The 10,733-nt window shown below is 40.7% G+C and overlaps 1 protein-coding gene across 1 annotated transcript in view; it reads left to right on the plus strand.

The window, feature by feature from the left end:
* Nucleotides 1–10,733, plus strand: part of PRKG1 (protein kinase, cGMP-dependent, type I) — a 514,986-nt gene that overhangs the window by 383,016 nt on the left and 121,237 nt on the right. Inside the window, exons 6-7 of the mRNA XM_009275074.2 lie at nucleotides 1,124–1,201; nucleotides 5,477–5,571. Of these exons, the coding sequence (XP_009273349.1) occupies nucleotides 1,124–1,201; nucleotides 5,477–5,571 (173 nt within the window). The remainder of the gene's footprint in view (nucleotides 1–1,123; nucleotides 1,202–5,476; nucleotides 5,572–10,733) is intronic.

Genomic DNA, 10,733 nt, shown 5'->3' on the forward strand with positions numbered 1-10,733 from the left:
AGATTGAGTGTAAAGATAAATAAATAAACGCAGATCAATAAAATACCCTTGAAAGAAAACATCTGAAGCTTACCCAAATTCTAGGATTCTGATTAATTCCTCTGTCTTAGCTCAAATCCTTCCTTGCTGTTGTTTATACATACCTTGGGATTAAAAGATGTGGCGGTCTTTTCTGGGGCTTTGTGCTTTAGTGTAGCTTCAAAGAACACCTGAGCCAGAGTGCAGGGGCATTTTTGGGGAGGTTTTGTCACAAATCAGTGCTGGGGCACAGCAGACCTGATGCCTGCAGCTCTGCACAGGGGCTTGATTAGAAAAAAACAGCAGTCATTTGTCCAGTAGGAGATGTAGGTGAAGATGTTGGGTGGGAAGCTCTTAGCATTCCCCTGCCTCTGCTTGCTTTTGAACTGATGTTTGTTGAATTTGCAGAGGGTAGAGCATCTCTGAAGAAAATTCCAGGGTTGGGGGGGGGCTAAATATGTATGTAGAGTCTTTATTTAGAACGCACCAGCTTTTATTGTTTTGGTGATGTATAAATGCATATTGGTTTTGATGGGGTAATATAAGGGATGAAGCTATCCTGTTAAGTTTAGATGCAAGTGTTGATAAGCTGTGACATAAATTTAGCAAGGAATATTCCACAAAACAAGGCAAAAAAGATGGATTAAACTACTATAATAACAGGAGAAGAGCATAAATTATTTGTTGGATAAAGCCCTTGCTAGCAAAGCTGGAAAAATAACAAAACCAATGAAAAAAATGGAAAAGAACTATTTTTACAACAGGCATATTACTGCAGTTTAGTTCATGTGCTGTATTCTCTGTTGAAAGTTCCTCTGTCTGGTTTACTTAGTATAAATGGATTTAGGCTGCGAGGATAATTCATCTGGGCAAAAGCTGGCACTAGCACAGTAAGAAGAAAAATGGGCAAGCCATAAACAGTTCCATTTTAATTATTATATTCCTTGACACAGGCCAATTTTTAAATCATGCCCAGTGTCAAACTGGGATAAAATGGGTCCAGGGTTATGTTTCCTTAAGTGTTATCTTGCAAAACTGCCAATCTGCCTGCTGAATTAACAGTCTCTGATTCTTTTTGTTCATCTTAATTTTATTTTTTTTACAGACGCATTATGAAAGCGGAGAGTATATTATACGACAAGGTGCTCGAGGGGACACTTTCTTTATAATCAGCAAAGGAAAGGTAAGTTGACACCCTTCGCAGGCAAGTGGGACGATGACAGCAATGGTGGTGATGTGCTCTCAAAATTCAGTGCCAGCCAGCACTTTCTCTCTCCCCTCCCCAAGGCACAAATGCTGCAACACTTGACATTTAATTAAACTTCTTGGCGCTGTATCAGTAGGGAAGAGTGGCCTGAAGGGGAAAATATAGATCTCATGCTGTTTTACTCGTGTGCTCACAGTGGACACTTTGGGGTTGAAAATAGTTGTTGAGTCTCTTGGTAAATGACCAAAAAGCTCGAGTTTCTTTTTTAACAGTATACCCTACAATACTCAACGTTTTCTTTGCTAAGAATCCCTCTTACAAGGCTGACTTCCAGACTTCATTCCCATGGCTATAGCTTCTCAGCTTCTCCAGATTAAATAATAGAAAGCCAGAGAAGTCTGAGCTTTCTCCTTGGGGAAGAAAAAAGGTCTAAGTTTCTGTTCCACTGCTCACAGGGAAAATATGCTTTTTGACCCCTTTTCCCATAAAATCCTGATGGGATTTTAGAGATAAGAGTTTTTTCCTTCCATTCAACTTTTTTTATTTTTTCAGATGGCCTAATAGTATTACACTTGAGAAAGATTTGGCTTCTTTCCCTGTAGCAGGATGGAGATATTCAAGGGAATACACAGTGATTTCCCACTGCGGATGAGATGTGATACATTGAAAGTAAACACAACTGGATAAATATGCTTGAAAGTAGGCTAACCCCAGCCTCCTGGTTCATGGATCTGATGTTTGCACCAAGGCACATATTAATGCTGGCCTTGCATAATTAAGGGTAGCAAAAACCCCATGGCATCTGCAGAGGAAGAGTGTGGGTGTTGTACACGCTGTTGGGTTGTTTCCCAAGGCAGCTGTCAGCTCTCGGGTACTAAAACTAGATTTTCACCATCATCTTCCACTCTCTATCTCTGGGAGCCAGTCTACATCGGAAGGAAAAAATGGTCTATTTCAGATTAATAAGATAGTCATGGACAAATTTCTGAAATGAAGATAATTATGGACTGCAGAAAGCCAAGTCTGATGGTATTCCCTCAAGCCCTTTTGCTTCCCTCCACTCAGAAGTAATATTTCCTCTTCTCCCAGAATAAGGACAACCATGATGCACGCTTCAAATCCTTTTTTTTTTTGCCCTTTTTTAATGGGCAAAAATAATGGGACAGTGCGCCTCCCTCCCTCGTCGAGTATTTGAAGCCCTCCTTGCCATGTTGGCCAGCCTGTTGGCAATGATGCTTTTGCCCCACTTGGTCAGGTGGATCCCATCCCTTCCTAGCATCCTTGATCTCCAGAGAGAGGCCCTTGGTTGTAAAAAACAAATCGCTGTTGTTGACACCAGCTGGGCAACCGATTGTTGACCTGCACCTCCTCAAGCCCTTACACCTCACCTGCAGGATGGAAGAGAAAAACACCCATGCCCTTGCCCATTGCTCCAGAGCCCTGTGCTTGAGACGCTCCTTGGCTTTATCCCTGGCCTTTGCTACTTTATCTTACTGTGACAGCTGACGGCCAGAAAAAGGGAGCTAAAATAAAACAACGCACATGGGCTTGTTGAGAAATTCCCAGACCCGCAGCTGGATCCTGATGGCTTGACAGGAATTCCCACAGGGACGTTAAATTCTGCAGTTTTCTCTCCCAAGCTTCCCAATTTGCAAAAGAGATATCAGTGACTGATAGAAGATGGACAGAGTTGGAGAGTGTTTAATTTTAATGCCTGTATTGAGACACAAGAGCTATACAGTGAATGTAAGAACTAACCCATGCTAAGGATACAGCCCAGGATAGGAGGAATAGAGCCTTAGCAGTGAAACATGGAATAAATAGCAATGAAATACACAATTAACAAATCAATGTATGCTGCCTGGGACTTTCTGAAGCAGGGGCACATAATGTCCCATGCTAAAACCTGACCCAGGCAGCTTAATAAGCCAGAAAAAATTCTGGCTGCAGCTTATGTACCTGAGGCTTCACATGTACTTTCTGCATTCAGCAGCATCGCATGGCTATTATTGGTGAAAGCTACTTTTAATAAAAACTCTGCCTTGCCTTTTATGTCAGAGCGTCTATAGTGACAGTCAAGTGAACAGAGAAGATTTTTTACATTTCTGAGCCCAGCACTTCGCTCAGAAATGCTTAGAAAGACTTCTGCTCTGTTTTTTTTCAGCCCATGCTCTATCGATGTTTCTTTTAGGAGCAAAAACCTTTTCCCCTTTTTCTTCCTCAACTCCATCCAGCACACTTGATCCCAATCCTGAGCTCGTTTAGTTTATTTATTATAGCGTGTTTTCTTGAGTCCAAGTGAATAGAAATCAGAAGTGTGTTCCAAACACCCTGCATGCAGAAATCTGTTGAATAATACGTCAGATGAAAACAGCTCGGTCCCTTCTGCTTGCTAAATGCTGCTGCTCCGTGCCTGCTCTGTACCTTTGCCTTTACCCAGAGACGGCGTGTGCCATGCTGTGCCACTGTACACCATTTTCCCTTTAAAAGCCATGGTGTGGCACCAATTTAATGCCAGACTGTGCAGGTTCTTCATTGGTGCCATGGCTGTTCAAATGGCTCACCGCTTTGAACCATGTAGATTATCACAGTCCCGTAATCCCTCAGCATTCATTGCTTAGCATCAGTGGAGGTCACGGAGAAAGAGTTTAAATATGTATTAAAGTTCCCTTTGTTTGTCCAAGTTTTTTTTCATCAGCTGCAAATCTTCCTGGCTTGTCCATTACGTGTTCCCTACCCTTATCTGATCTTTGATGAGTCACTGCAGATGTTAAATGTAGTGTGGTGTAGACTGAGCACTCATTAATGACTCAAACCCACTGGTTTCACCATCCATAAAAGAGAAGGGAGAAGGTGCGGGCTACAATTGTAAATAGTGAAATTAAACTAGAATGTCTCTAAAACCGAAAGGATGTGTCTGACGTCCCTGATTTTGGCTTTGTGAATTTGCATATGCAAAAGCTCTGATTAAAGCTAAACAGCCTGAAAAAGAGAAGCAGATGAGAGGTTTTCCCATGTATGTGAGGTACCTCCAGAGAGTTGCTCATCCAAATTAAATTTTGGACAACTCAGGCTTTGGAAATGCCTGTCCCTCTCCATTGACCATAGACAGAGACTGGACAACTAGCTTTATAGATGGTTAACATCAGGAGAGGTGATCCCCACCATGCACTGATAGCAGGGGGTTGTATTTCACCTGCCTTCTCATACTGGAAAAGGTATGAGTTACCTCTGATAACAGCTGAAAAGGAAGAAATATTCCTCATAGAGGGCCATTACATCAAGAACATTCATCTTTCATGGAGCCCTTTGCATCCTGGGTAAGTCATGCCATCCTCAGCACCCAGCTGGATGTCACGGGCTTTGTCATTAGATGGCAGCTGGGATTTATATCCCATACTGGCACAGGAAACCAAAACCAAGGGTGTTCAGATGATCAATCACTATTTTTCTTCTGAAATCGTTTCAGAAAATAAAAAGGACGCCCCGGCGACAGGAAATCATCACAGATGTGAAGTCATCTTCCTGTTGCAGTGCCAGCTTCTTCAACTTAGGCTTACACTAGGTTATACTACCCATGGTTTTACAGTGGGTAGAAAGTCTGCTTTCCATCAGCAGTAATTGCTTTTCTCTTTCACTGCAAAAATAAAAAATTAAAAAATAAGATGGTATTTTCCTTTAAACTTCAATGAAAATACTTGATTTTTGCTCCAGCTAGAGTTATCCCCTCCCTGAATTTGAGAGATAGTAAAAAGGAGAGGAGGCATCTTTCATCCTGTAATGCTGCAAACTGTTTCATTTCAATTAGGTCTAAATGTAGATTATTTTTATTATTCCTTTCCCTTAAGTGAACTTAGCAACGCAAGAAATCATGCAGAACAAAGCTAACAGAAGCCTATGCCATGTGTCTGTCTGATACACAGAAAATATTTGGAACCTCTTTCTGCTGCTGACTCCATACGGGCAATGACTCTGCTTCTGCAGCCAACTCCATGTTTAGAGTTAAAACCTTCAAAAAACCACAAGTATTGCATTTTTGCAAGAGTAGTAGGTACCTTAGTGGAAAATAACTGCTCATTTTCTTGGATGGTTGGTTGGTGATGCTGAGGGAAGAGTGCGGGACTCTGGAGAATTACGTGGTTCCCAGAGGAGTTGCGGACCAGAGCTTTTCCTAAGAGATCCAGGAGATGATGAATCCCTCTCTGAACAAACTAGTTTTCTAAATGCTGGGGGGTTTTGGCTTTTCAACAGGTGAATGTTACTCGTGAAGACTCCCCCAGTGAAGATCCGGTCTTTCTCCGTACTCTAGGGAAGGGAGATTGGTTTGGAGAAAAAGCCCTTCAAGGGTAAGTGCTCCTTATGATGTAGCTTTCACATTGAGTTAATTTTTCAAAGACTTTTGCAGCCTTCAGAGGGCTATTGCAATTTGGAAAGAGATTGGAAGTGGGTTTACGCTTTTGGAGTCGGGTGTTGTCACGGTGTTGCATGTTGCAAGGAGGCTGCACCTTAATGGGGAAATAAGATTTGTTCTGCAGTTGAGTGGCCAAATGTAGATCTTCCTGTGTTTGTAGACATTGGAAAATAGTTTATCTTTGTACTGTCTTCCCTGACCATGCATTTGAAGGTCAAAATGTTTGACGTTTTGCAACTGTGGAGTAGTTTTAATGTACAGTAAGAGCATAATCGTGGTCTTCTTGATGGGGTAGATGGCTGAAGGCAGGGCGGTGGTAGTGGTTTTTAAATTGTCTTATTGTGTGTATATATGATTTTGGTGGAGGTGGGAATTGTGTGTGTGTGACCTGTTTTATATAAACATTTTCCTTTGGAGATGAACTAAAAGAAGAGAAAATGTAAATCCATATTCAACAGGTGATTATTATAAAAATATGCCTTATTTCTACAGGGAGGAATAAGAATAGAAATAGTAAAACGTGCTTTAGGCAGGAATTTGGGACACCTATTCATCTTAATGGACAAACACTCATCCCATTCTGGGTACTTATCTGTGCATAAGAGCTATTGGGCTTCTCTTTGATGCTGTGATAACATGTTCAATCCCTCCTAAATCAGCCTTCTTCCAAAAAGAAGAAGGCAGAAAATTTGAAGGCCAAATTTTGTGTCACTTCTTGGCAGCCAGGGAGATGTATCCAGCACAAAACTCGAGTCTTGCCCCTGCAAATCTGTACCTTAATTATAAAATAGTATGGTTATTAAATAAATGTCCTTATTTCGGTACTTTTTTAATACTAAGATGGAGATGAACTATAATTTTAAATATCCCCCCACAAACACATAAGATAGAAACACTTTTTTCTTCATTTGTTTAGTGCCTCACAGAAACTTGACTCTTAGAGCTGGTATGTTTTTAAAACAGCACCAAATACATTGTGGCATCTGCTGTAATAGTGAGAGCAGGCAATAGTGTGCCAAACAAAATCATCTTTCGAAGACGACCCGATATGGGAAATAAAAGGGATTTCCTACCTTGCATCCCTAAACAGTTCTAGTGACACGCAGCACCACCATGATGAGAATTTCTCAGCATTTCAAATACAGTATTTTGGCTAAGACTGAGATTAGTTAATTTACAATAAATACTTGTCTGCATATATTTAAATATTCAATACATAATAACTTTGATCTTCTGAAATTAAACGGAAACTTAATAATTAAGAGTATGTTCTCAACATGCGAGGAAAGCATAATACTGACATTTTTTTGCTAGGAAGACGGCATACCTGAAGTACCATACCTCCAGTTTGCTAATAAGCTCAGTAGTTCTGTAGCTAGATTTAAATTGAATAGCGTGAAAATATTGTAATGTAAAGCATCCAGCAGCTTGATAAATTGCTGATAAATTGCTAATAAATGAGTATCTTTCAGGACTGTGTAAGACATCACTGTTCAGCAACTTGGGAAACCTTTAGGATGTTTCTACTACTGTAAAATACAGTTATGGCTGAAAGCTCAAGATAAAATCAAATTTTTAGTGTATTTTCTTTACTTTTTCATCTTTGACTAATTTTTCAAAACTTTACCAGGACTTGCTTAGCAATGCTTCATTACATGCTATTAAATCATGTTGTGATTTCATATGTGTACAATGTAGTAACAGCTAAAAGACATTTCTTCATGACAATATAAAATAATAGTTGCAGCGCCCGTTCAGTGTAGTGCTGCACAGCAGGAGGACAGATAACAAATATTTTCTAGTCTCTCACAGAAATATGTATACTGACATAGACATCGGGTGATGATATACATTATTCTGTTTTTCACGCTCGCACCTGATGGCACTCATTATTTCGCTGTATCCCACTGCACACTAGCAGGAACAAAACAAGTCATGAAATGATCAGCCACATCATCTTACAGTAATACTCAAGGCTCCCAACAGTTACGCTGTTCTCTTACCTTCCTGGCTGATTGGCGCCAAGATAGCAGGTGTATAATTTACAGTATAGCAATACATAATTTACAGTGTACTCAAAATCAGTTGGTTTTTGGCAATGTTTTCTTAATTGGAAAGAAAACATTTTATAAGGCTGTTTACAATAATTATTTCTATCAACAGGGAAATAACAATTCATTCAAATAAGCAAAGGAAAATAACTCAATGCAACTTTGTGGCTCACGTACAAAAACTAGCTAATAGTTACGGTGTACTGCCTTGGTGGCATCACACAGCTAAATCCTTGCACGAGAGCATCTGTTTGGACTGCGCCACATCCTCTTCCAGAGGTGATGTTTTTGGAGCAGCCATCCATCCATCTCATTGGATGGAAAACGTGGTTTAGCCTGGGGCGGACAGTCTCACAGAGAATGATGGGGGAAGAAAAGAGGACAGAAAAGCTCTTTCTGTCAAAAGGCAGCTTGTTTTAAGGCTGGTTTACTGTATTTCTAGGCTGTTGTCTTTGAGAGGATTGGTTGTAATGTAGCTACTTCACTGTGGCTGGGGTGGCCACTGGTGAGGCAATACAGGGTTATGGAAACACAGTTTTATTTTGAAAGCAACTTAGTTTGCTCGGTTGTCTATGTAAGCTATCTTTGAAAATAATGGAATTATTTGGTTTTCACTTAGAGTTTATCATCTTCAATTGTGTTGATTTATAAATCCACACGAGCGTGTATTTGCAATGTAATTAAGCCAAAGTGAAACACATACTCACTTGACTGCGAGCAAAACCATAGCAGGGTGACAGCCAGTTTGAGGAGACGAGGGTGTCTTGGTGACTGGTATGAATTATTTTAGGGCACAGTGTATGGAAAAGGTGTGGAAATTTGGGAAGCCTTCCTGCCTCGGGGTTCGTGGTGGGTCAGCTTGCAGATGAGACTGCTGGAGGAAGCTCCTGCTTGGCGCAGAGAGCCCCAGCCAAAGGGTGTCCTCCCTTTGTCCTTCTCATTTGTAAAGAATAAAATACAGATTTTTTTTTTTTGTTTATTATTATTTTTTCAAAATGTGTTTGTGGTGCATAAGAAGAAATTGTCATCTTTGGGTCATGCAGGAGGTGCTCTGCCATGGTGACAATTTTAGTGATATTTGAGCTACTGTAACCGATTTATATATAAATTTTTTGTTACGTTCACAATGATTTAAAAATGAGTATGGTAGTACCTGTCTCCTGGGACATAACAACATATCTTCCTTTCAAGAAAATTTGTACTATTTCCCGTTTATATCTCCGCCTCTGGAGGCTCCTGTGTAGTTATTTTCCCAATGTTACAGAAACCATCTCTCCTCTAACTCCCCAAAATCCCTGGGGTATGTTTTGTGCACTGATAATTCGCAGGAGCAGTAAAACAGTATATATCTGTATGGGTAGGAGTGTCAAAAGACAGTTTCCTTGTTGACCATCCAAAAACTTTATACCATATTTCCCACTTAAAATAGTGTAAATTGCTGTGATGGATGTTGTCATCGGCATCAGAAAAAAGTAGTAATGCACAGGGAAATATTAGTGCCTCTTTAAATCAGAATTGCAGCTGGCAATGTCAGAGCTTTATTTATTCATAAATTAATGTAGGAACTGAATATAATCCCGAAAACTTTTAAAAAGGTCCAGAAGCTGATGGCTGAGATGAGAATGAGACATCAATAAATAGGACATTAGAGTATTGGTAATGCTATCGATTTGTTTCTTTTTCTAATATATGGTTGTTTTCTCTTGCTGCAGCCAAGGTTATGAGTCAGACTCCAGAATTAATTGTTTTTATTAAATCTCTATAAATGCTGCAAGAGGTGCTGGGGTCCCGCTCATGCTCCTCTTCTCCCTGCTCTAATTCCGAGTTTGCTTCTGTGTAGTTGCAATGATGCTACTGCTAAACTGACCTTTACATTACTCCTTTTCCCAGATAAGAACCTAAAAATTCGGTTTTTCATTAAAAACTGAATTGCCAAAACCTGGAAACTTGTTTAAGTGCCCCACCTTGCTGCCCTGCTATCTTCTTTCTTGCCCTTTCCATCTTATTTCTTGCCTGTTTCATTTCTTTTTTCCCAGAAATTCTTTTCCCCTGTTGCTCACTAATAACTTTTGAAGGACTACAGGGATTTATTTACTTGGTTCAAATGCTGGGGGAATAAGACCAATTCTCAGCAATTAGAAAATAGCTAACTTGGTAAATGGTAAAACAGATTTGCATGCTGGTGTCTTCAAATATTTTGAGTTTTGCAAGACCCACACACAGTGCCCTGTACACTTCACAGCTGCGTTGGCTGTCCTGAAATGGAAAAGTGCAGGCTGGAGTGGCTTTTATTTTATTTTATTTTAAATTTATTATTATTTTGTTTTGTAAAATGGATGCTTCTGTTCAGACTGATCTTCACTCTCGCAGCAAAACAGGGTATTTTTCACACTCCCTTGTTGTCAAACGTTGCCTATTCTTCCTTTTATTTTACATGCACAATTTTCTGCTTTTTACAAATCACCTGTTGGGAGGTATCTAACAAGTTTTAATTTACTAAATACCCTGTCATTTCTCTCAGCCCTCACTCTGCCTGAACAGTTGTGTCTAGAAAAGCTTTTTCAATGTCCTTGACTGAAATTCTCGGTGAACGTAAGACTCATGTTTCATCTTCATCGGACACCTTCCTCATGATACCGTGCTTCCACTAAAACCTTACCATCTGCTGACCTATTAACCTAATTGTCTTGAATTTTCTTGGGAAAAGAGAATGGGATGGAGGACGCGAGAAGCAGAGGATCCCCTGCCTTCTGAATTTTCTTGAAAAGAGAATGGGATGGAGGACGCGAGAAGCAGAGGATCCCCTGCCTTCTCGCCACCAGGGGGGAAGAGGGGACCTAAGCGACGGGGGGGAATGGAAACGGGTCCCTGCTCGGCGTGCCAGGTGAACCCCTGCCCGGCCTCCCTCACCTTCCCGGTTGCCTTTACACAACAGATATGGGGCCCTGGAACTTGAGGGCCAGGCAAACGAGGATGTAGATGAAGGTCTGTCCAGGGGGTCGCCTAGGGTGAGGCAGTCAGCCCCACGCATTATGACTGCCGCTGC

Source organism: Aptenodytes forsteri, unplaced genomic scaffold (assembly GCF_000699145.1).
Source record: "Aptenodytes forsteri isolate BGI_AS27 unplaced genomic scaffold, ASM69914v1 Scaffold320, whole genome shotgun sequence".
Taxonomy (NCBI): domain Eukaryota; kingdom Metazoa; phylum Chordata; class Aves; order Sphenisciformes; family Spheniscidae; genus Aptenodytes; species Aptenodytes forsteri.